This window comes from Asterias rubens, chromosome 13 (genome assembly GCF_902459465.1).
Source record: "Asterias rubens chromosome 13, eAstRub1.3, whole genome shotgun sequence".
Lineage (NCBI taxonomy): Eukaryota > Metazoa > Echinodermata > Asteroidea > Forcipulatida > Asteriidae > Asterias > Asterias rubens.
In genome coordinates, this window is record NC_047074.1 from 5484735 (window position 1) to 5511582 (window position 26848).

At 40.0% G+C, this 26848-nt stretch overlaps 1 protein-coding gene across 1 annotated transcript; it reads right to left on the bottom strand.

Moving 5' to 3' along the window:
• Positions 1 to 861: 861 nt before the first annotated feature.
• Positions 862 to 21712, bottom strand: LOC117298564 (neuronal acetylcholine receptor subunit alpha-10-like). Its single transcript, XM_033781884.1, has 9 exons — positions 21341 to 21712; positions 18973 to 19118; positions 11572 to 11616; positions 8169 to 8278; positions 7449 to 7702; positions 6540 to 6824; positions 5394 to 5542; positions 4138 to 4347; positions 862 to 3220 (listed from the first exon to the last, which is right to left on the bottom strand). Exons 1-9 carry the CDS (start codon positions 21414 to 21416, stop codon positions 2984 to 2986), a joined length of 1512 nt encoding a protein of 503 aa, XP_033637775.1. The 5' UTR covers positions 21417 to 21712; the 3' UTR covers positions 862 to 2983.
• Positions 21713 to 26848: the final 5136 nt, after the last annotated feature.

A 26848-nucleotide genomic window follows, 5' to 3' on the forward strand; every position in this document is an offset into this window, starting at 1 on the left:
ATATTGCACAGTGCGCACAGGAAACCCAACACAGATGGTGAGGGAACATTTATCATAATGCATTATACTTTACTTTAAAAACTCTTTGTAATTTTTAGAGGTTAACCAACAACTGATATCAATTACCATCAATGGGTTTTGCTTGGAGTGGTATTCACAAAATATCATTAATAGTTTATGAAAATGTATAATGGTTTACAAAAACAGCTAATAATAATTTAGCATCTTTCTCTTACAAACTTTGCCCCATCCGCGGGAAAAACCCTGTTTCCAAAAGTACAAGGTATATATTGACATAAAATGTATTAGAAAGGGAACTAATAATATTTCAGAAACATATTGAATAAACCTTCAGTCATGTATACTTAAAGTCACCTGGAAGTGGTATTTTTTCAAAATAAAGCTTTTGTCACTAATATATGCGTTTTGATGAGTGGAATGTGAATAAACAGTTAACTAAGGTTTTAAAAAATCAGTTCTTATGTTATTTACAAATTTAAGAGTAGACCCCGACCCGAGAGGGCGCTGTTCGTGACGTCAATCGAGGCAGACTTTGCCTGTAATGCGTAGAGTAAACACAATTGCAAAGTACATGTACGGACCAAGTCGTGAGTTTGTACGTTTAAAAAAAAAATTGTTTTGTTTTTTCCGGCAATGCCGACCAGGTGTATTGCTGCTGAATACAGAAAAACACTTTTTGAAATGTACCAAATCACGACTTGGACGTACATGTACTTTGCACGTGTGTTTACTATACGCATTGCAGGCAAAGTCTGCCTCGATTGACGTCACAAAAGGAGTAGGCGGAGTCAGCCCCCAAACAACTTTATATATTTTTTAAACATCAAACAATTACTAAAAAAATTGTTTCATTGTTCGTAAGCATATACTCTTATGTTTGAAAGAAAAACAATTCTATTTCCAGGTGACTTTAATACATTTGTAGACACTTCAGTTTATGGTTCATATATACTACATCTGTTCAAACTTGCAAATTTTGGCAAAGGTTACTTACTTAGTCCCTTTTTCCTTTTACGACTTAGAAAACGAAAACAACAAGGGTAACTCGTGCTTTTGTTTTCCTAGTCCATTTTATCCAAAGTTAATTCAGTTTCATTCGAACGTGTTCCATTTTGAAAAACTTACACAGTCTTCTTTAAGAGTTTACTCTTATTACAGCACTGTTATATACTTTCGCAATCGAATTAATGGTTTATGTTATAACATAATTATAAAGTTACGCATAACTTTCAATACTACATTGATTGGAAGTGATAATACAGTATGCCTAATTTTTATTTACATATTTTGATTCATATTTTACTCAGGTTGACCTATTATTGTATACCAACCTAAGGGCCAAGCACAAATGGCTTCCTTTACTTCCAAATAAATAAACAACTCTCAGCCTCAAAAAACAAGCATATATTTTCCCGCCCGAAACTATAAAACCCATGCGAAAAATATTGTTATTCATATTTTTGAGCTAAATCGATAGCAAAGCTGTGTTGTGAATGCGAGCACACGTAATGCACACCCTACGCTGTCAAAAAGTAGGTCTACTAGTGATCCCGCAAACATTAACACATGCTCCCTCGAGCTGTTTTTATTACTCAGTCAGTTTGGCACAAGACGTTTAATTTGTGTTGGCATTTTAGATTGTAGTAACTCCTTGCTAAACTGTTGTCTTAAGTCCACTGCCTGGTGATTGTGCGTATATATAGCAATGTTTTCTTTGGCAACGCTTAAAGGGGCTGTCGAACCTCTTTAAAATTCTTTAGAAAAAAACCCAGCCCATTGTAGTTCATTCTTTAACTTTACATTATCTTCATAAAAACAAATTACACAATATACCCACTTGAACTTTACAGTTGTCTAAATACATTATTGATCTTTATTTAATGAATCACCAAGGAAATATCGAGTCATCTCAACATAAGCAGACATTCTTTTTTACATAAGACCGTTTTTGAACACTGTATGATCACCTACACTTTGAAATGATATTACAATGAACCAGCCCACTCTGCAGATTGTATCTGGTTATATAATGTGCAAGTCTCGCGCGTCTCTCGAACTTCCACGAGACCAAGTTGCTCCATACCATTTTTTTTGACGATCCTATTCCTTTAAAATATTTTCATTTAACATATTTGGTGTTTGACAAAATATAAGTTTAAAAAAGGGATTTGATTACATGTGAGGATAAATGTAAGTTCGGCAAGTTGCTTTCTCGTTTTCACGCTTTACGCCTGCAACAGTGGACCTCCAATTGTCTCTCTTTTGGTTATTCTCTTTTTTTTTGCAACAGCTCCAATTGGTTTTTCCCGAACGTGGACTCTATTGTCCTCTGTTGTTGTAGGTCCCCGGTTTGAATGTGTATTCCTACTTGAAATATGTCAAGTCTTTATAAAAGGCTTGTTGTGCGAGTTACTGTTCGGATACACATCTGCGGTGCCAAAACATTGCCATACAGAACAGCCACATGGAATGCAAACTGGTTTAATTCATAAATCGTATAATCTGTCATAAGTCGGTCACACACAAATGAAACTTGTGAATATCGGCCAAGCGCAACTAAGACATGAGCAGGTTTAAAATCAACCGTCCATTAAGGGTCTCAACAAGATTAATGCAGTTTGAATTAAAGTATAATGACAATGTCCACAATGTTGGACATTTTGCGATGTTTCACAATCCACCACTTATTTTACTTAAGATCTCCCCCTAATCATAGAGCCATGCAATATTAATCGCTTCAAAACATTCAAAATCACCTTCAACTCCTCAGCTAATTATTAGCGTTATTGGTATATAAACCTCTCTTTAGCCGTTACAAAAACACCCTTTTCGATTCACAATATAACGCAACCACACAGATTAAAACAATTTACCTCTGGCGACCGAATTTTATCAGTGATATCTTGAAAGACCTAGCCCTTCTCTTATACAAAGTTATAAGAAACGTAGTTTCATAAACAACCTAGACCGTAGTCCCAGCCTGAAGAGCGTCACCCGGGAACTCGTGATCTTGGAATATTTGCATACCAATGATGACATCCATGACGACAACGCAGACGATGTACATGCACAAAAAGAACCGATCCATGACCTTTGCTACATCTTGCCACTCGTTTGCCATCTCTTCCTCTCTGTCTTTCTCGGCGAACCTCTGAGCAAGAAATCGTACGTTGGTCAGGGTGTCCACTATGGCTTGGTCCTAAAAGGGAAAAAGTTGACGGAATAGTTAGAAGTATAAGCTGTCTTCTGACGTCACACTTTGAGGATCGTGAACTACGCCAGAGAGTGGCCTACGTCAAGATCATGACGGTCACGCATTAAATTCGCAGTCAAATTGTAGGTACACGATGTCAAGATACATGTCAATGATATTCCTGGTTTTGTACAACCAGTACCTGTCTTTATCCTTGGGAATAAAGACAGGGGACCAGTCTAGTCTCTATGTGGCGTTATTGTATTCAAGAGCTTTGTGTTTGGAATTCAGGCGCCAGCTTTCGGCTCTAAACATTGGCTGACAAAAAAGTCTCCGAGTGGCGTTATTGCATTCAAGAACTTGTGTTTGGAATTCAGATGCCTGCTTTCGGCTCTAAACATTGGCTGACAAAAAAGTCTCTGAGTAGCGTTATTGTATAAAAGAGCTTTGTTTTTGAAATTCAGATGCCTGCTTTCGGCTCTAAACATTGGCTGACAAAAAATAAATAAGTGAAAGCCTCAACTACAATCAGGTATCCTTATAAACCAATTTGTGTAAAGTACTCAGCACTTTCCCGAGACCTATGGGGAAAAACCACAGATATATAACTTTGTTGAGATTCGAACCCACGACCTTTGCCCGAGTTGAGCAGATGTCACCACCGATAGCCCGGTAGCATAAAGGCAGTTCGAATCCTGTATATTTTGTTTAGCAGCGGGTACCGCCGCAATAGTAGAATGTTACCCTAAAACCAATGTCTGTATAAGCACTGTATAAACAAGATCAAAGGCATATTACTCGGGTTATAATATGTCAACAATTTTTCTGTATACATTGAACAAAATTGTTTTCATGAGCAATTACTTTCCAAGTCCTGTAAAAAAAAAATCCACATGCATAAAGATGTTAATAATTGTTGATACCTTCCAATCGCATGTACGGCGAGGTTGTGGCATTGGAGCCAAATAGCTTGTGCCAGTCTGCACATGTGACGGCGTAGTATTGTTTTGTTGTGGCTGCGATTCTTCCTTGGTGTCTTGGTCCAGATATGTGGTTGCTGTGCTGGAGGTGGGTACCAGTTGGAAGTGTTGGTTTCGGCTATTGTAGATGCTCTTGCGGCGACGGTTGGTCACCTGTACAAAAGTTCAGATCAATTCCATAAAGCATCAGTAATTAATTTAATAAAACAACATTAATACGCAATTCTTTACGTAGCAATTTATCACGCACCAGACTGGTGTCTCAAAGCGCTCATTATAAAGGGGTGGACACTGTTGATAATTACTATAAATAATTGTTAGCCTGAAAACATACTTGGTAACAAGTAATGGAGAGCTATTGGTAGTATAAAACATTTGAGAAACGGCTCCCTCTGAAGTAACGTAGTTTTCGAGAAAGAAGTAAATTTACACTAAATTTTTGAATTTTATTTCGAGATCTCAGAACTAGATTGTGACGCCCCGAAATCAAGCATCTTAAAGCACACAACTTCGTGTGACAAGAGTGTTTTTTCTTCCATTATTATCTCGCAACCTCGACGACCAATTGAGTTCAAATTTTCACAGGTTTGTTATTTTGTGCATATGTTGAGATACAACAAGTAAGAAGACTGGTCTTTGACAAATTACCAAAGGTGTCCAGGGTCTTTAATAATTTCAGCAGGTTATGCAAAGCTATTCGTTATGCGCGGGACCCATTTATAGCACATTGAGAGTTGTTTTCAAGTTGATGTGGCGCCACAAAACAAAAACAATTTGACAAACTTCTTTAATAGGACTCTTCAGGATGAGATGGTTCTTTTTGTGCATTGCACAACACACGGGGCTTTTCGTCCTATCCGAAGGACGGAGGACTTTGTGGCGGAGTGTTTCGATAAAGGACAGAAGTGCCTTGACCGTGAATCAAACCCACTCTCTGAAACAGCTGGACCTAGCATTTTGTCAAACTAACACTGCATACCGCTTGACAAAATTCTTGCTAAGCAAAAGTTAAGTAGGGCACCAGTCACAACAATGTAATAATAGGCTGGTAACTGTTTCTGTGAAACAATACTTTTCTTTGCTTGGAGGCTTTGTGAAATGTGGTCAAGGACCAGACTGTGTGTAGCTTTTCAGATGCAAGAAGGTTCCTACACCTGGACCCGCATATATCGTGTTTATTCGTTGAATAGCAAGCTAACCTTTATACAGAGAGCAGGTGCCAGACCACCAAGGAATATGCTATGTATCCAGTTTGGTACCCGGTATCGGCGATGGTGAAGGTTGAGAACCATTACCGTCATAAACGTTGAGAAGGAGACCAAGAAGATGGTGACGATGTAGTACCGAGCTGAGGAGAAAACGTCGAGTCAGAGATGTATTTCTTTAAAAGCACTGGGGTCGATTTCACAAAGAGTTAGGACTCGTCTTGTTTCGAGTTAGGACGAGTAACTCGTCCTAACTTAGGGTTAATCTTAAGGTCTGCATGCTACAGTGCAGGGTTGGGACTCATCCTAGGTCCTAAGATTAGTCTTAAGTTAGGAAGAGTTTTGTGAAATCGACGGCTGGACACCGTAATTGGTAGCATAAAAAACTTACTTGGTAACGAGTAAGGGAGAGCTGTTGATAGTATAACACATTGTGAGAAACGGCTCCCTCTGAAGTAAGGTAGTTTTTAAGAAAAAGGTACTTTCTCACTAAAACATTTGAATTGAGTTCTCGAATTCAAGGCATCTGAAAGCACACAAGGGTGTTTTTTCCATTATTCTTCGACGACCAATTGAGTCCAAAATCTCACAGGTTTGTTAGTTTTTGCAACACCGAGTGAGAATACTGCCCTTTGACAATTACCAAAGGTGTCAAGTGCCTTTAATACCCTCCGATGCTACCGGTCTGCAGCCAGTAGGCCGTAAACACCTTTTTAAAAGTAAATTACTCGCTCATTCTTTGAGCAAAAAAAAAAACACAGGTAAAACCCCAAGTTTTATCCCCAGGCAGGCCCGATTTACAAGGTATATGACCCTTTCGGCAGATATGACTCATGTACTCGGAATGTCCAGTTAGAAAACACTTTATGCAGACGCACAAACGCGCCTGTGTCATGCCATCATCATCCCCATATCAAAACATTTCCTTCATTTTTGCAAGCCAAAGTGCGCACGCGTGACGTGCAATTTACACATTTTCATGGGAATTGATTGCACATGACGCGTCATTGACCACCATCTTTGATATAAAACAATTGAAAAGTGCACGCGTGTTTACGCTTCCAAAAGCTCGCAGCCAATGATGTACACGTTTCATCAAAGATGGCGACCAACGCAAGGGGGTCTGTTTGTAAAACCAACCTATGATGGGTATATTGTCACTGTTCGCCGGCATGTTCTCCGCCACTACCAACATGAAGACAGTAAGAGAGAGCAGCACTGTGATCCCCAGTGATACCTTCTCACCAGAGTTACAAGGCAATATGAACTCTACTATAGACATAGCAGATATCAATGCACACGGGATGATTAGGTTGACTACGTAGAATAGGGGCTTCCGGCGCAGGATGATGGTAAAGGTCAAATCGGGATATTTCTTGTCCGGACAGCAGTCGTAGATTTTGACGTTACGTTGGACTTCCATTTCTGTATAAATATGTTTACAACGGGGAAAGACACCGAATTGTAATTCTCTGTCTCAATGCAAATGAGGAACCATCGCATACAAGCTCTGCTTCTGAAATGGGTCCCTCTCACTGAACGATTTCCCTTGTATGGCAGAGCAAAATGTCCCACAAAATGTATAAAGATGCTAGTACTCAAAAATATTCATTTGCTGCCCAATATTTACAGTCAGTGTGCACAAAACTTAACAGTCAAAACATTTTTCTATGCAAAATTGCGGACGAAATCGTTCCCTGTCCAATATATATATGCAGTGTCATATTTGTTTTCATCTATAGTTCTTGATGTTCACTGCAAAGTTGTGTTCTTGAAACTGATCACCATTGAGTGATAGTGTCTAAACATTGTCTTGTCGAAATTGAATAACTGGTCTGGTCTAGCAATTTTACTCGCACTATGTCTAGCACCAATTCCAGTTGTCTTGTCTTAAGCACCTTCATTTCCCTTAGTTTTGATTGTTTGATTTCACTTTTGTGACCAATCTGCACTCCACCAAAAATCAAGTACCCTTGGCTTCACGTCCTCACTTAGGATCCTCCCAAGTTATCAACGTAAACGTAATAATTCTCAGGAAATGAAACTTACGGAATGTATCCCATTCACCGTTATGCTGGTACATGGCGGCGTCTGTGTAAAATCCGGGGTAGTCGATATACTTAGCATCATGCTGCCACGACCCGAACTTCAAAAAACAAGTCTGGCCGTCGAATGGGTAGAAGTTTACATTGACACTGCACTGACTAATGAGAGTTATTGGAGCGCTCCAGTCAACAGAACCGTCGTTTTTTATAATCGTGGTTGTCTTGAGTTGCATCAGTTGGTCATTTGACGTTTCCCGGCTAGAAAAAAAACATAATTCATCCAATCAACGGGAGACCTTGGGACGCTAGGTGACAGCAGACGTACCGTTATCAATCCATTTGTCTTCGAGTTAAGGCGACCAAGCTTAGCACACTAAAGTAAAACCTTCCCCAAAGGGGACCTTTAGGTGCAACATAGTGGCTCTGTTTGCACGACAGTGCATTTATGAAATAATCCGGTGCCCATAAGCAGGCTCGCGGGCTTGTCAAAATATATTTACCAAAATAAAGTTAGTTCGCCACCACACCATACAACATAATGCATCATGACTCATGGTTGCTCATGACTCATGGTTGCTCAGCAAATAAGGTGTTAAGCATTTCTTTCTGCTTGAGCAGCATTCACAATATTTTACTTAACTTTTAGAATGGCTGGCATACTCCAGTGACGTCAGTGCCAGGGGTCAATCCAAGTAACCCATAGTAAATGTACCATTATACTTACGTGTTATAAAGCACTGTGTCGGGCAGCCATATCAAATGTGACGGCAGACGAATCTCTGAAAGATTGTGGTATTGTGCAGGATCCCACTTCAAATACTCATCCGTCCAGCGCTTCAAAACATATTCAGAAAATAACCCAACTAAGATGTGTAGATATCGCACCTAATAGGTAGCCTTTTGTCAATGCCTGTGTGGCTTGGACAGCTTCTCATAGTGCCGAGATCTCAAGCGACTGGAAGGGCTCTGAAGCTGTCCGCCAGGCCATGGACGCCTTGAGAAAAGGCTAACCTGGAGGTGGTTATCTCATGAATTGCAAATTAGTGGTTATAAGTGAACTAATTGGTTGCCCAAACAATACATTCAAAAGAAGCATTGTACAAAAGAATGCACACAAGGAGGGTGAGAACGCTAATAATGGAATGTATATTTTGACAATTACTCTTAGGATTAAAGGCAATCAAAACTTACAGCACTTTTTGTTAGTAGAAAGCATTTTGAAAATCATTTCACTTGGGAGTGATGTGGTTATGGAAAAATATTTCATTTTTTTGTTTCCACCCAAATTCTGAGAAGCGTTACTGACAGTAACGCCTCTCAGATTGTGTATTCCAATTATTATTCCTGTGTGGACACAGGCGCTCCGGATTTTGTTTATAAAATTGAATTGCATTGAATTGAATTGGATCTTTGTTTTAAAATTCACAACCCCAAAACCATGCAGTGCACTGCTGCTCGTCTTTAGTTAATCATACTCATCGAAATATCGAGACCACTCCGACTCACTTTTCAATCCAACACTCCCCCAAAAAGGGATTTTTTACAATCATGGTTGTACCCTCAAGTTAACTGCAGTTATTTTTTAACACTTAAATTGTTAGTATTTTGAGAGAAATTAATTGTGAGCCTTTGGAACAAACAAAATCCGCCTGGTTTGTGGACCATCATCTACAAAACAGATCTTGATGAAACATTAAGCGGAGATGAATGAAAATAAACCATTATATGTTGTCCTTGAGAGACAAACAGGGAAATGGCAGCAAATCTATGGTGTTTTAACTCAACAGGTTTCTTATAAGAACTTGACATTTTACTCCAAGGCTGCAGAAGCATTAACGTCTTGCCTCCCTAGAGCCCACAAGAAGTGATCAGACAAAATTACAGAGGCCGCTGTCAACCATGATCAGTTAAGGTCCCTTTGTAGGCGCAGCCAGCCGTAAGAGACGGGGTCGCGAGATAAGGTAAATTAGTTTAAAGGAACTGCGAACAATTGGTAATCACACAAAAAAACATATTGTAATCACTGAATCATGAATGCTGTTAAAATTTAACTATACATCTTCACAACAATTAGCAGAAGTGTGAGTTAACTCCTAGTGGGCTTGGAAATTAAGGGGAACGTTTCGAAATTTAAGAATGAACGTAAAGACAAACGAACTTCGGGGAACCGAAGGTAACCTCTACAATAATGTCCAGAGCTCATTGCACGTAGAGCTACTGAGGGATAATATTGCTGAGCAAATTTGCCTAGCAATAATTTGTTGGTAGCTATTGGTTGGTTATTTTTGTAGCAACATTGTTTCGTGCTTTTAGTTCATTTTTGGCACTTTACGCAGCTCAACGAAAATGTGCCAAGGTGAGATAAACGAGTGCACACACAATCATTGTTACTAAAAATACTCATATTTCGAGTGTTTTAATCCATTAAGTGTAATAAAAGTAACATGTGAAAAATTCATTTCATAAGGTGATAGTCCAAGCGGGAAGAATAAACCGCAATTGTAATACACAATCTGAGAAATGTATCTGCAGAAACGCTTCTCAGATTCAACTTGTTGTTGTTGATAAAAACTTATATCTAGTTCAATAACCACATTACTCGTAGGCAAAATGACTCTCAACATGCTTTTTACAATCGGAAGCTGCTGCTTTACTAACCAAGTTAGTTCTTATTGCAAATCAATTTTGTGCAAACGTATTCCTTCACTTTGAACCTAATAATAACAATAATAATAATAATATCGAAGTCTTATATATAGCGCACGTATCTACCAAACAAGGTACTCAGGGCGCTGAGTATATACAAACTCTCAGAAAGATAGGTAAATTGCAGTGATGAATTTTGAGACCCAATTACTTGGCACCTTATAAGGGTTTACAAGGTGCTACGGCGCATCAGCAGCCATAGCCAGGAACACTGGGGCGAACCCCTTCTCTTTTCGAAAAGTGCACCGTGGGGTTCTTTTATATGCGTTTCACAACACATGGGACCAACGGCTTTACGTCCCACATCTGAAGGACGAATCAATGGCTAAGTGTCATGCTTAAGGACACAAGTGTCACGGCTGGGGATTCGAACCCACACTCTGCTGATCAGAAACACAACAGTTTGAATTCGGTGCTCTTAACTGCTCGGCCACGACACTTCATAACCTCCACGTTAGGGTCGAAGAATCAAATTACTTGTCTTATGAATTCTCGAGTATCATAAAGGGTATGTACCGTTTAGTAATGAGTCTGGCAATGCTAATGGCAATACAAACTTATAGAAGTATACAGCATGTCTTGGGTAGTAAGATGCAGTTTGAGAAACATTTCACTTCGAAGTACTAGCGGTTATCACTTTGATCCCACAGTTTGAATATAAGAAACGTTGACAGTAACGCTTCCCCAGACTGTGAATCATAATGGAGTATTCTTCCTGCGTGCACGTAATTCGCTCAAGAGTTGCGGCGATATCTCAAAAACACAACACCTTTTGAAATGAAATTTTCACAAGTTAATTTGATTGTACAACTACATTTATATCGGATTAAAACAATCGAGCGGTTCAAAAAAAACAAACGTATTCATTGCCTTTAAAGATTATTTAATATTTGTACGTTACGAATTTTATTTTTTATGTTTTTAGTATACATGTATATATATGTTTGTTTTTTTACAGATGTTCGTCCTCTTGATGTATACGCTGTTTAGTTTGTGTTATTCCGTTGTACATCGTGTTGTGTTTAGCGGTATAGGCCAACTGTCATTCAAATTATGAACACGTCGTCAGCCGAAGATCTTAAGCGGGTTTAGGATCTATTTGGGCCAGTGCTTCGTTTACCATGCTGCTTGAAAAACAGTTCATCAGCGGTTTTAACGGACGAGCGCTCCTTGAAAATTAAACGAAGAGCGTGTTTGAAAAATACGTTCATGTTGCGTTGATAATGAGGTTGGTGTGTCGCAATTTGATAAGATAGCAGTAATTAAAGAAAATGTTCATTCCAAACTTCCACCGCTGTCCAGAAAATAAAACTGAGTTTAACAATTAATATTTATAATGGTCGAGATACGGAACATTAAAAGAAACAACAGGGATATGATGTTCATAACGATGCATGTACATTACTATAGCAGATACTTACCTGTGTAAGCCAGATCATTGTGGTGATTGTCTGGTACTTCTCGTCCTGTGAACAACAACAAACATATTTTATGTTTAGGCACACGTAGAAGCATTGTAGAACGGGTGTGTTTCCCCACTGAATTGTATTTTGTGTTATAATCAGAATTGTTATTAAAAAATGAAATATATTAATTAATATTTATATTGGCCTGCATTTTGAGATGCTTGTTTGTACCAAACTGCCCGTTAGCCTTGAAGTTATCAAACAAAATGTTTTACAGTGATTGTAACCATTCATTTTTGTCTCTTTTTGGTTAAGGAACCCTCAAAAGTGTCTTCTACAAAACGTGATGTTGACGAAATATCAGATTAAAAACCCAAACAATCAGTGCTCACTTTTATAGAGCTGCTTAAAACCACAAAAAGTAGCTTAAGCACAACCGATGCCGATACAAGAAAACGATTACCAGCCAAAGTACTACGGCATGTCCCATTTGTAAATGATACCCTGATCAATTTTGCTGAGCATGAAACTTTTAAGCAATATATCATTCTAGAAGACACAACTTTTTTGTCCCCGAACAATACCATACATATTTTATCGGTGCTGCAAGCAAGCACATGTGTTTACCATTAACCCTTGATTTTATTTGGTAATTTACTTATTTTGAACATGAATAACTCATTCTTTGATGTCCTAATATCGGTTTTGCTTCCACCGCTGATGACCTCTAAATCGCCGCTCATTACGGTAATAATGTCTCGCTTGTTTTGCTTGATTTTAAGTGACGGTTGGGTGAACAAATTTGCCCGTTATCCAAGCCTCAGACTCAGTGACTCATTTCATTCGGTCTTAAACAAAATTGTGTTTGGAAAACGATTCTCGATTTCTACATTGCCAAATCAAGCAGATAAATACAATGCTCATTCTACTTGTTTGTATATTTTTAATACGTATTACTTATGCAAGTTCGTAATGAGGACTTACGAAAGAAAACAAACGCCAGGGACATCATATACAGTAAATATGAAACAAAGAAATTGAGGTAAGCATGCAGGCCACCTTGACAGGCGTCAGGACAATAGATGAACACATTGTAAAACAGAATGGACCACAAGAACACAAACCGAAGAGGCACACCAAGTAGGCGTTGAATGGATGACTTCAGAGAATTTGGAAGCGTCACATGGATGCGACAAGCACAATAAAGATCAAGGTGGAATGGTGATTATAATGCCTTCCTTCTGCAGTGGAGTGACAAAGGTTATAGCGATATAGACAGATGGACAGATGCAAGTTCATCCTTAACAAGGCTAAACGTCACTCTTCGTAAGCGGCTATACAAGAAGAAAACATGTAAATATAAACGGGGAGCTGTAGGTATGAATAATTGATATTCCTGTTAGAGCAGTCTAGACTGTGGGATAGAGGAAAACATGCACCAGGCAAGGAGATCCAACGGGATGCAGTCTACGTGGACAAAATATGTCAGATTCATGTACAGTTGTTCTGCATCTCAGCAAAGCAAAAGTGTATGGCTGAGAAGAAGCAGAAAGCCTGGTTCTAAGCTCAAACACCCCGGTGGAGGAACCAGATCGGACAACTGGTGGCACATTTACCATGAAAATATCTGTATTCAGAAAAGTCAGAAGCGCGGATCTTCCATGACAAAGCCGATGTCGGTCACTTCGTACCCAAGTCACTTCGTACCCAAGTCACTTCGTACCCCAATTGTAGGACAAAGCATAAAGCAAACTTGGATATTTTGGTTTCTTATAAATATAAGATGTATAAATTGGGGGGGGGGGCGATTTTCAAAGGCAAGTATCAATACGTATAGATGTGAATACAACATGTCCTATCTCAGCCTCTTTTTAAATTTCGTCCCATTTTTATAGCAAAAAAAACCCTTCTATCTGCAGTGTTGTCTCTCAAAATGTCAGTTTCCGAGACTGTTTTGTCGGGCTGGCTACAGACCTACGGCGGGAAAGAGATTGTAGGCCTAAACTTAATCCCAACTCTTCTTACCGAAAAATACACGGACTCTACTCTGTCCAATAACAAAAGTCGCACAGTATTGGTCCAGTTTTAATTCACACACGGGTACTTACAATGTTAAAGGCACAATAGTCAAATGAATGATATTTTGATTTGATAAATACATCAGACCGAGACAATGGTACAAATCACATACATATAGTTTCCCGATGACGATACTATGATTTGAGTTAAACAAATTAAACCATATGCCCCCAAAGAGAAAACGCGTTTTTATTAAAAGATGGATTTCAATTTCTATGAATTGCTTTATTAATAAGCATCATCACACTAGACATAACTAATACAAAACTGGTTTGCAAGAACACTAGAATTGGTGGTCTGCTCTTTAATCATGTTCACGTTATGTGTCCTAATTACTGTGAGCCACGCCTATCGATGCGTGTATGAACCACCAGATATAATATATCATGGTCCATCACAAAACAGACAATTAATAACTTCATCTCGCCATGCGTTGTAGATAGGCGACTTGAAAAGTCACTTTTCCCTCTTTTCCGCACATCATCAGGGCCCAATTTCATAGAGCTGTTTGGCGGCCGATTTTGTGCTTACTGCGCAATTTCCAATTTACATAGCGCTGCTTACTATAAGCACACGAAAAGGTATGCTGATCTTCCGTGACCGTATGCAAATGTTTGAACACATTACATGATGGATGGTGAACGCGCAAGGCGGCTGCCTATTTTCTGGCTAACCCAGGAAATACGCTTATGCTGAGCAATTGCTACAGAAAGCACGAACATTTGGGTTACCGCTTAGCAGCGCTATGAAATTGGGCCAAGCAATATCAATTTCCCACTGTATGCAAATGAATGACGTAACAACACAATCACCTGAGCAACCCGGGAAATACGCTTATGTTTAAGCATATTTTTTCTGCTACAGTAATGACGAACATTTTCTTGCCGTTAAGCAACGCTATGTGCCCAGCCTTCGATGTCACCAAACTCTTCCTAACTTAGGAATCATCTTAGGACTTAGGACGGGTTCAGTTCCGTATTCAAGTACGTAGGACGAATTGAACCCATCCTACGGGTTGCTCGTCCTAACTCGAGTTAGGATTAATCCTAGCGTTTCTTGAAATCAGCTGCTGGTGCGGAAATACTTGTTTTTGCGTCCCCAAAGCCGCGCGTTTTGTCAGCAATGATCGGCCAAAGTACGAGCGACCTCTCACTGCCAAAAGTTAAGTGAATCCTTATGTGCGGATCTCGCTTGGACCTGGAACCGGGTCAAATCTCCGGGAGGTTTTGTAGACAGACTCGACCGGAATAATGTAGAAAATATCTATACTTTTAATCATGGCTCATCCTCTGCCCCACTCTGCAAACATTTTGTAGCATAACGATTTCTCCCATACAGATTGCATCACGAATTGTGTCACGAATTGTGTAACTGGATCAATTGAACAGTCTCACTCCATCTAGGATATCTATTTGTAGGGCAACCGGCAACCAGGCATCGACATTATTGGAGAGAGGACAAGCGGGGACAAAGACATTCTGGGGGAGGGGTAAAGAGAGGAGTGCAAGAGTTCTAATCTTTTTGGCGGGGGGGGGGGGGGGGGTAAGCAAAGGCTCATGACACAACACCTAAACACTAAAACCTTCTTTCTATAACGAAAACTGTTTCGAACAGTAATTTTGATTGCGACCCTTTAATAATATAAGTTATTTTAGTTATAGGGCCTATCTGTCCATTGTTTGCAATTAAACCCTGTTCAATTAATGAGCTTCGAAATGTCTATCGTAGTCCTATGTTTGTGTTTTACCCCTACTGTAAAATTTCTGATTATTTGCCACTTTTCCAATAGACCGAGGTCGAAACCAAGGGGTCAATAGACCGAGGTCAATAGCAATGGGTCAATAGTAAGAGGTCAGTAGACTGATGTGGGGTAAATATCAAGTCGTCAATAGCTGAGGTCAATAGCAGGGGGGTCAACAGATGAGGTCAATAGCAAGGGGGTCAACAGATGAGGTCAGTAGCAAGGGGGGTCAATAGATGAGGTCAATAGCAAGGTCAAACAGTGAAAATGTGCTCGCGCGTATTATGCGCTGCTCACAACTCTCAGCCAATCAAAGTCTCCATTGATCTCAGTGAGGGCGCTGTTTGGTCGTCTGACGTCATTTAGTTGTCTTTTTGGGAGTCAGATATACCCCGTTCACACACACACGCCGCTCTACTACAATGGAATAATTAATGGCCGAGAGCCTGGCCAATCACGGACCTATCGTGAGCCAAACGTGTGAGGATCTCCATGAGCGTGATTTGGTCGGGGTGGGATCTCCTAGGTCGGGAACCGGCATTTTCTCCCCGCGCTTATTTGTTTCATATTTTGAATAAATAAGCGTAGCCGGGTCGTGGCCAACAATGTGTGCGTTCGTTTAGCTTCCCTGGGTTGACCCCGGTGTGTGACGTTTTTTTTTCCAGGACAAACGTGGGTAATTATCTGCACACGTTCGTCCTGGAAAAAAAAATGCCGCACACCGAGGTCGACCCGGGGAAGCTAAACGAACGCACCCAATAAGCGGGCAAAGTCGTTGTGGGAACGCGATTATGGTACAAGCAGCGTGGTAGCATCTATGTGGTCGTAGTAAAAACACTAGGGACTTTTCGTTTTCGACGACGTATGATTCTGCGACGGGTAAGATGACATTTGGCGTCATCTGCGCATGCGTCGGCTTTGAGGACGGTCGTCCCTCAATTTCTACGACAGTACTTTGGATGAATCTTCGTTGTGCTGAAAACGACAACGTTTAGCTGAACAACCGTCGCAGAACCATCCGTCGTCGAAAACGAAAAGTCCCTACTATACCGTCGGCAACCGTTTCGAAGTAGAAAACCGGCCCACTTGGTCGGCATTGGTCTTGGTGTAATCATCAGTAATCGTAGTGGCAGCGAGTCAGAATTTTTTGTACGTAGAAGCAAAACAATTGGGCGGAGTCTTTCAGTTCCATCGCCTAACAACAGATAACTCCCCCAACCTGTGCCGCAACCGACACTACCCCTTATACTTATAAGAACTGCTCGTGTAATTATTATGAGAGGTAAATGTAGTGAACTGCACCTGTAATTGAAATATCCTACGTTGATTCATATATTAGTAGACATAATTCAACGTTTACTCGTAATAATTTATAATGATAAAACGTATAAAGATTTTAATCATGTTTTATCATATTTTTACTCTGGTGATTTGAGCTAAAGCTTATCCGCCCCGAAGATTAAAGTCAATTAAGACGCATCCTGTGCCGGGCAAATCAACGTTCAGACCCCGGTCACTTCCTCTCGCCCGCTCCGCTCAGATCATAATTCCTTCCCCCAGAATTGATGATGTGTGAAAATGTATAAATTAAGCCCAGAAGTCATGCACGCCGTGGTGGGTCTCGTATTTTAATGCACAGTCCTCGCTCCCTCCATATCTATCGATCGATCCCCCATCCGCTTATTAAATCGTCTGGGAGCACAAAGTGGCCCCTGAGATCAATATGACAACTCCTCATCACTACGTTGGGTCTTTTTCACTCCCAAATAAGAAAATTGAGACAAATGGTTAAAAACCCAGAGCGAAAAGCAAACCAAAATTACATCAGTGCACTTTCGTAATGGATCAAGTTTTTTAGATAGACTTCTCAAAACTAAAATCATAGCAAAACTTGTCAGCCCCAATTTTGCTTCTATCCTTGGCTTGTTTCTAACAACCACAATCAATGATAAATACTTTATAAAGGCCTATGACGATACTAACTATTCGTTGACATTTTTTATTTTTTTTTATTTTTAGTGCAGCATTGAGCCCTAACCTTTTCCAAAAGTAAAGTCACAAGAAAGACCGACCCAATGGAAGCCGCCAGCTTTAAGGTTAAAGATAGTTTAGTCGGTAGAGCACCGGCACGTCATTCGGGGGGTGGCAGCTTCAAATCCTGCTCTCGTCAATTTGTTTAATTCAACTCGGGATCTTTTCAAAAAGTACAACTTCACGATGTAATCCTTTGGTTGCAAGATACCCAATAATGCGTAAAAAATATCACATTTTCAAAATTATTTTTTATGCAGGCCTATATGTAAAAATAAATAATTTGAAAACTCGTTTTTCATTTATTCACGAAATCATGAAGCACTTCCGATGAACACACCACTGTCAAACTTAAAAGGTGACAAAACATCAAAATAAAAAGCTAAAGGAAATCTATTTTAGTCTGCTGAATCGAGTGTGTTTGTTTTGCGGCTTTCTGGGAAGTTGCTCCCACTCGAAGAAACTCAAACCCTGTCTATAATCCAGGTGGCTAAGAACCGAATAACAAGTTTAATATCGATTGAGGAATATCCTAACTCCTCTGCATCATAAATGCACTCTACCAGGAGGCATAAATGCATTAACTTCTCATTTTCTGTTAAAATCGAGACTTTTTATCTCACTGTTATTGATCATTTTGAGGTTGTAATAACGGGACCGGCGAAGGCGACGGCAATTTCGAAATTAGGGTGGCGGGCGTTGAGGGGAGGATAGCCTGACTATCTGACGTCACACTTCGGGGCTCGTGAATTACCCCCAGAGATCTGCTGTTGTTGGGCGCACTACATAATCACCTTTGACCTCGCATCATTTCACGTGGTTCTGGAGATTCGCAGTAGAAACCGACGTACATGTGTATACGTATAAAGCAAACACCTATCCTTATCCTTCTGGGAGGAGAGTTGCTCGGAGTGAATAATTGTTATAAGATTTTGTTTCAACACGTAAAGGTGTTTTTGTTTTTTGTTTACGATGATCAATAACAAATGTCAATGTCTTTGTACCTTTTGTTCGCGACAATCATTTTCCTTGACATTTTTTACCAGATATCTCATAATAATGAAGATCAATACGCAAGTTAAGACAAATCTGTTCTGTGTGTGTGTCAAGTGCGATTATCAAGTTCGAAATCGGTTGATTCTGTGCGGCTGCATGGCACTGTTGCCTTGGGAACTTTTGTTCTAAGCACACTTTTCGCTCATGTGGTTAAAAAAAACTTTTAATTGATGTGTGTGTTTGTACTTACGCATTGATGTGGAAACAACGTGTTTGATAGAATGTTAAATTAGAGATTGAATGTTTGGTCATGGCACTATTGTAAAATGCACCAAAGCGCCCTCGCTATCATTATCGTTAGATTTTCGTTTATATATAATATGGTGGATCTAGAAATGCCGCTGTTTGATTTGGGTGTATAATAACCACCGAACAGTGCCGTAATAAATGTGCAAGCTCAAAATGGCTTATGGACGTCTTATGGCACAATGTGCAAGTCAAACACCCACAAACAAAGTTCATACAACTGCAACTGAGTTATGAAATGAAAAAAGAAATAGTTATCTTACCACATCATTAATCTGACTCAGGTATAGCTCCATTCTGATATTTACTGGCGTAGATTCATTCAAGACGGGACGAACATACTTGTTGTATTTCTTCTTTTCAAACAAATCCTCCAGCAGCGCGTAAGATTCATCAGACGCTATGATCTCTGCCAAATACAAGAACAACAGGACGTGGTAAATTCTCGTCATCATCATTCCAAACGTATTGGCAACAAACTCAGCTAGCGCTGTGTTTTAAAAAGACAGGCTTGAAATGGGCGGGAAATAATGCTTGTGGCGAGGAGAGATAGCGAAGAACTGTCTGCTGCAGAGTTTAATAACAAGTGAGGGAATGTTATCAACAAGCACTGGCTTTAGTTAAAAAGAAATCTCATATTATATGACTTCATTCAGGTAAATACAATTGTATAAAGCAGCCACACTCTATTATTTAAAATGATCGGTGACGCCAGTTGTACTTATTTACATCACAATGTACAAAAAACACGCTTCCGTAAAAATAAAATTACATTTCAGTTTTGGAAGTCGATATCAAAAATATTTTTTTTTTTGTTCAGGCAGCAAGCTTTGGTACAGATTACATCTTTATTAAAAGAGAAAGGAGCTTTTCATTTTAATTATCTCCCAGTCGGCCCACATTTAGGGAAGGGATTTCAGACAGGGAGAATAACTTTCCACTCTCTAAAGACATGACTTTGAGCGTCTTTATAAATCAATAAAATACTTCCGTGAAGCGTTAAAACTGCCCGGAAAAACAAAGATTAATCTTGCCATACATTAGTGGATTGGAAAACATCTGCCGGTGGTGCCAGGTAGTTGTGTTAACCTATTAAAATGACTCGGGACCCAAACCTGAATACGCGGCTTAGTGGGCCCTGGAGTGTGTAGTCCTCCTGTGGGACGACTGTCGTCTAGATTTCCTCCGTGTGACTTTAATTAACCATTTTAGAGGTAAACCTCCTCTATGCTTTTAACGAAGAGAATATACCAACTGATCTTTCAATTTCCCCTTTTCGGAAAAAAAATATAGTGTTGCTGTGTGTGCATTATGTGTCTAAATGGACATAGGCCTAAAGGTATTGTTTATAAGTTTCGTGGTAAACTTCTATGAGAAACCGAGTTTTGCCTTAATTTCTGAATAATCCCTTTTGTAAGTTAGATTTGACCTGTGACTTTAACCATTGAGGTATCCTCACGCCTAGATTGGGAATTTACCAACTACTGATCTTGCAATTTCCCATTTTTGGAAAGAAAAAATAAATTGCTAGTTTTATCGGTTTCTGAATGGATGTAATGAACTAGTTTTAAAATTATAGGTTAACGAGTTAAACTTACGAAAAAAAATTTTAATTACAAACTGAGATTTGCATTTCTGAATGAGCCATTTGTAATTTAGATTTGAATTTACCAAACAATCTTGCATTTTTCCCTTTTTTCGATTTTGTTTCTGTGCATGTTTTATTGGTGCAATTTATGTATTAGGGATACAATGATATTGATTTTTTTTAAGGGTATTATAGCGAGTTAAACTTTTATAAGAAACTGAGATTGGCATTTCTGAATATGCCATTATTGTTTTATAATTTATAGTAGATTTTAATAATGTATGGTAAAGTTACTTGTTCAGTCACAAGCGAGTGCTCAATTTCAAATCCTCAGACTAAACCCACTATAGTACTACGTCACATTATGGTCGAGGGCAAGTTATGGTTTGTTATCTAAGAATGGCATCCTTTTGCCGATGGGTGTTGGATTGACTCTTGTTTAATTAAGTAAAAGCTGCCCCAATGTGACATTGCTTTCAACTGAGACCCAACACATGGAAATGTAAACAACATCAGTACAATAACTATATCGCCAAGATGAACATGGTATAATCAAACCTCGATTTTTTTAAAGGCTGCTGTTATGTTATTTATTGCAATAATGTGGACCACAGTCGTAATCATTACTTTCAAGAAGAACGTTTGTCTCAATTTAGACAGAGAAGAATAGCAAACAAAAAAAGAGTTAGGGTCTGTGATTATTTACGTATTAATTTGATAAAGCCCACACTGTTTAATTTGGTACAAACAGTTAGCTTTATGCTATGAACAAAACAAAGAAAAGCATTTGGTGTACACTTTGTTATAGTTTTTCATTCTTGACAAGAACAAGATTTGGGACAATTTCTTTTTGGTGAAAGTCATAGCCGTGAAAAGCGAATCAATCAAACTGGCCTGCTAAAGAACATTGATTTTACCGGCTAGACGTCGACGAGTTTACTAGAATCGGTGTATAATTGCAACGATCATCGTCGAGACTTGTGGATGTACTAACTTACAAAACACTTGATAAGACAAAACACAAAACTGATGAAAATACTCACCCTTTAGCGCAATCAACAGTAAAAGTGTTAACATCACAAAGTTTGCCATATTTCCGGAAGTATTCAAACCCACCATTGTAAAAGTTTCCCAGGCACGGGTCTATACGTTTTCACAGACGGACGCAGCGACGTTTAAATTCAAGAGCAATTGCTGCAAGTGCATCTGATATAATCTTTTCGTTATTCACCGCGAGTTCGCCGCTCCTTGCGGAATGTTCCATTATAAAGAGGTGGGTGATATCCGAAAGGGGCGGGTAAAACCCACTATTACTTTTTAGGTTAACGTGTATGTGCGAATGCAATATTCTAACTTCTTTAAGTGCATTTTACTTATAGATGGTCTATGCGTTTATTGATCATCCACAGGTTGACATCGGAAGTCTTTGTGTCTCCTTCATCAGTTAAACCAAATCACACCGAGTTCTACTTTCTATGATAGCTGAATAGGCCTAAATGCATCCTCTATACGAACGAACACACGTCATATTTTTCATCTTATGAGGACGATCACCCACCCAGTCGGTGGCGGCCGGAAAGTGTTCATCACATAACGATTCTAGAGCACTTGAAATGAACATTTTGAGTTTTCTTAATATATAGGGTATTATGCAAACTGGTGCCATTCGTGGTTGTAGGCCTACCTCAACAGTAATTGGGTTGTCTATTTCCTCAGCTTCAGGGGGGGGGGGGACACACCACAAGTCATTTTGACACATCTGACTGGCATTAGTTGGAGGCTAAATTTAATCCCTATGATGAGGCAAGGGATTCGTAATTACTCCCAAAGTAGGCTATGGTGTTGCGTATCCACGCCGTCCGAAACGTCAAATCAACAGCATGAGGTTTAGCTAGCCAGGGGATACGAAACCTTATTGTGAATGGCGGATTATCGAAACTAATATTTTATTGGAAACGAGATTGACAACATCATAAGAGCTTCATCAGAGAAAGATTGAAGCTCCTGGAAGCCAAATTAAATCTCCCTATAAAAATTAACACCCCATTCCAATCCTGACAAGCTTGCTACCTGACCAACTCAAACATGGTTAATATAGGCCCCAATGAGCGGTTGTACATTAATTCATCAAACACTAACAGTTTCCAAGTCACTCGCAAGAGGGCGCAGTTATCTTTTTAGATTATCAAGTTCATCCAGTTGATGAACCATGGAAGAACATAATGTTGTTATACAATATCAATGTGTGTGGACGAATCAAACTTCTCAGTAATACAGACATAATTAATAATAGTTGTATTCATGTACAAAAATTTGTACATGTTTCCACTGCTTTTGACTGTAATAAATGTTGACATTGTGTAACATGTAATTCCGCTGTGGCAGAAGATTCTGTCCCCCGGAGGTTCGATCCCCCCCACCCCATTATGGCAAACTGTGCAACCTCTTTTGAATCATCCTTCTCCAGCTCCCATTGGGGGACAAAATCTCCGGCGGACAGAATTCCGTGAAATAACGACATCCATGTAGGCCTATAATTATCTCCTGACCAATTATGCCTTGACAAAATCCATGCAAACAATGAGAGGTCACACACAAATTATATAATATTTTGATAGTTGATAGCTATATCAATAATTATGAAACTACACAGAAACACTGAAATGGGTAATTAATTTTAAGTCAATTTTGAGATGATAACAGAAGACATTTACTCGAGTGAGCTTTCAACCTGCGACCCCGTGTTCCATAGGAAAAATTTTCCCTGCAGATCCTGTCCCACTGTGGGAAGGAGATTGGTCCAAAAGAGGGCGCTATCAAAAGAAGTCAGCACACAGTTCGGTGTGAGTAGGGGGTGGTTGGATGGGGAGGGGGGGGGGGGAAACTCCTGCCACATCTGCGCTCTTCAAGTAAAGAACATTTTATAGCCCTAAAGTTGGCTGTCTCTATAATGTTGTCAATATTATCTTTGTTCGGGGTTGCCAGTCAGGAGCCATTCAACCTAAAGTCAAAGTAAAGCCTGTCCCAAGCCAATTTGCAACGACTGAGAATGTTTATTTTTCCCTAAATGGGATGCCAGTCCATCTCAGGTTATCTCCAAGCTCTCACCGGAACCCATTGCAACTGGGGGGTTGGGGGCGTAGACTTGTGGATAAGACGTTGAATGTCTGTCGCGTTCCGACTCTATTCCAAACTCGCGATTCCCGCGGTATTCTCGCGAGTCTGTACTGCTGGCCCCGCAAGACTATACTGCTCTCACGACTATCCGGTCCCGTTATCTTAATGGGGAGTAGAAGTCGGTGCAACCAGCAGTTCGCGCGAGAGCAGTGATCTCATCAAGCTTTTGGTGATGATCTCCTCAGGTATATAAACCACATGGTTTGTTTGGTATGAGACTTTAATTAACGCAACGAAAACATTTACCCCAATCATTCGACAACGTATCCAATTCAAGACCCTCCTTTGCCAGGGGCGTCAATCCGTCTTGAAAGATGGGTGGGGGACACATAACATTTACGGCGTGTGGTCAGCAGAGGTGCTAAAAAATTGGGTCTCAGAATTCATCACTGCAACAACCTATCTTTCTGAAAGTTTGTATATACTCAGCGCCTTGAGTACCTTGTTTGGTAGATACGTGCGCTATATAAGACTTCGATATTATTATTATTATATTATGTTGGAATTTAATGCCTATTTCAAGCTATGATGCACCTATTTTTGCTATCATGGTTACTGCGTATCCTAAAAAACAACTCAACTATAGCTTCTTAAAGCCATTGGACACTTTCGGTAAACAGTATTGTCCAAGGCCCACACTTCGTGTACCACAACTTATATATAAAATAACAAACCTGTGAAAATTAAGGCTCAATCGGTCATCGGAGTCGGGAGAAAATAACGGGAAAACCCATCCTTGACGTTTCGCCGTGTCATGACATGTGTTTAAAATAAGTCCGTAATTCTCGCTATCGAGAATTGATATTGTTTTAATGTTTTCTCAAAAAGTAAAGCATTTCATGGATTAATATTTCAAGATAATTCTTTCACCACTACCTTCTGTAAACCGTGTAAATTCTTTGTAAATCTGTGAACTGAAAAATTATGTGCCGAAAGTGTATAATGGCTTTAATATCCATATTGTTTCTGCCTTATAATGCTCAGACGGCGTTTCATCCCTATCATCACCAGCATCGTCAAGGGTCAAGACAAGAAATTTCAGGGGAAGGGGGGGGGGGGTTGGTGGGTGTGGCACATCTATTAAAGATGGAGCCTGCTATAAAGTTGAACAGGAAGCCTTTTACGGCCTGGGGTCCGGGCCCGCCTAAGGGCCGGGGAAAATTTTGCATTCTAGATGCTCTGTGGTGCATTTAAGAGGCAAACCGAACAGCAGTAGAACCTTTTGAGTTAACAGCATCTTCAGGTGCGGATCGTAGACAAAAGTGCTAGGGGCAAATCTGTCAAAGAGTGAGCATGCGAGTGTGAAGCCTGTACGGCATGCCATGGGTCCGGGCCCGCTTAAGGGCCCGGGAAAATTTTGCATTCTCAATGCTCTGTGGTGCATTCTTAAGCAAATAAGAGGCAAACAGAATGGAAAAGAACATAAGCCTTTAAAACGTGAGCAGCACCAACCTTTTGAGTTAACAGCATCAAGTTCAGGTGCAGATCTATGACACAAGTTTTAGGGGGCAAATCAGTAAACGGGTGTGCATGCGAGTGTGAAGCATTTACACGGCATGGGTCCGGGCCCGCTTAAGGACCCGTTCAAATTTTGCATTTTAGATATACTGTGATGCAATCTATGGCCAATTTTGAGGGGGGGGGGGGGGACATTTGATATAGTGTCCCCCCCACCCTTCAAAAAGTTGTTTCATCCTTTTCCCCAATGATTAATGCCCATGGTGGGAAACAGGGTTTGGTCTAACACAGTGCAAAGATAAAGGTGGTCAAAAAGATTGGGGGGGGGGGGACATTTGATATTGTGTCCCCCACCCTCCAAAAGATGGGGGGGGGGTGGACACATGTCCCCCGGTCCCCCCCCCCCCCGATTGACGCCCATATTATTATGTCCTTTGCACTGTTGGATATAGCTCCATCCTACATCAAAGAACTCATCACACCCAAACTTCAAACTTCCTCAATACATCTCGGCTCATCATCCACAGCACAGTGCAGCTAGCTCCTGGTCCGAGCTTTCTCCGTTTGTGCCCCCAAATTTTGGAACAATGTCCCCATCGTCGTAGTGGTTCCCTCAGACTGTGAACACTTTCCTTTCAAACTAGATTAAAGGAACAAGTTGCCTCGAAAACGCATAATGGTTAGAAAGATGTTTTAAAAGTAGAACACAATGATCCACACACATTTGCTGTGAAATTGCGTGGTTTTTCTTTTACTTTGCGAACTAACACGGTCGGCCATAATATATGCGAGTCAAAAATTCGACCCCCAAAAATGGCCGACTGTGTTTGTCGACGAGGTAAAAGGAAAACTACGCAATTTCGAGTGATACTTGTGTGGATCATTATATTCTATTTTTAAAACATCTTTCTAATCTATGCATTTTATAGCAAACGGTTACAAACGCTTTTCAAAGACCAACTCGACCGATCCAAGGCAACGTGTTCCTTTAAAAACACATTTAATTTTTAAACTTCATGACTGCTCTTTCTTTGATGATCATTGGCTGTGGTTTTATTTTAAGCAAAGCGCTTAGAAAAAATACATATGAATCGCTATGTAAAAGCAGATGGAGCGGATGGGCTGTACCTTCAATGAATGGTGGATCCATGGGAATTCCCCTTGATACTGCACCATATGTTTGCTACACGTACAGTAATTGATGATCACCGTCATGCTCTCGCGTCCACTGTTGTTTCAATGGAACTCGTGAGGAATTCAAACCCACACAACACGTCCGGGAACCCTGCCATTAATAATCAAACTAATACATTTTGTGATAGGCCTATATTTCAGATTTCATTATTTCGTGCTTGGACTTCCAGCACCAGCTGAATAGACCTTTATTTAATACGGTGCGGCCATCTTGATTTTCTCCCATTCAAATCAAAGCAGCCAAACCGAGGCTGGAAGGAGACATAGTCTGTTCCTTTTTGTGGTTAGCAGCGTTTGTTATTGGTTACAGTGCCGGAACATGACCAAGATGGTAGTCGCATGATAAAGGTCTATAGACCAAATCGACAAAATTAATAGTCTGAGGCCATTGGCTAGAGCAAGTGTTGCTTTACAGACCATAGAAAATACAACGTATGGAAGCAAACGTAACAAGGTGCACCACACTATTAGGCAATAAATCACGCGCCAAATAAAATTGTGTACATTTATAAATGCGTCCACGATAAACGCACTAGCGCCCTCTCTCGCTTTGAAAATACCGCGATTTTTCGCGATTTGACCAGTCAACGCAGAATGGAGATTGCAGGAACTGACAGGGATGTACAGTATGTTGTTTCATGCGTATAATTGACTGTCTTTGTTTTTAGTTCAGTCGCAGTGGTTTAGTGTGGTATTTGCTTTGAACTTGCCATAGATGATCA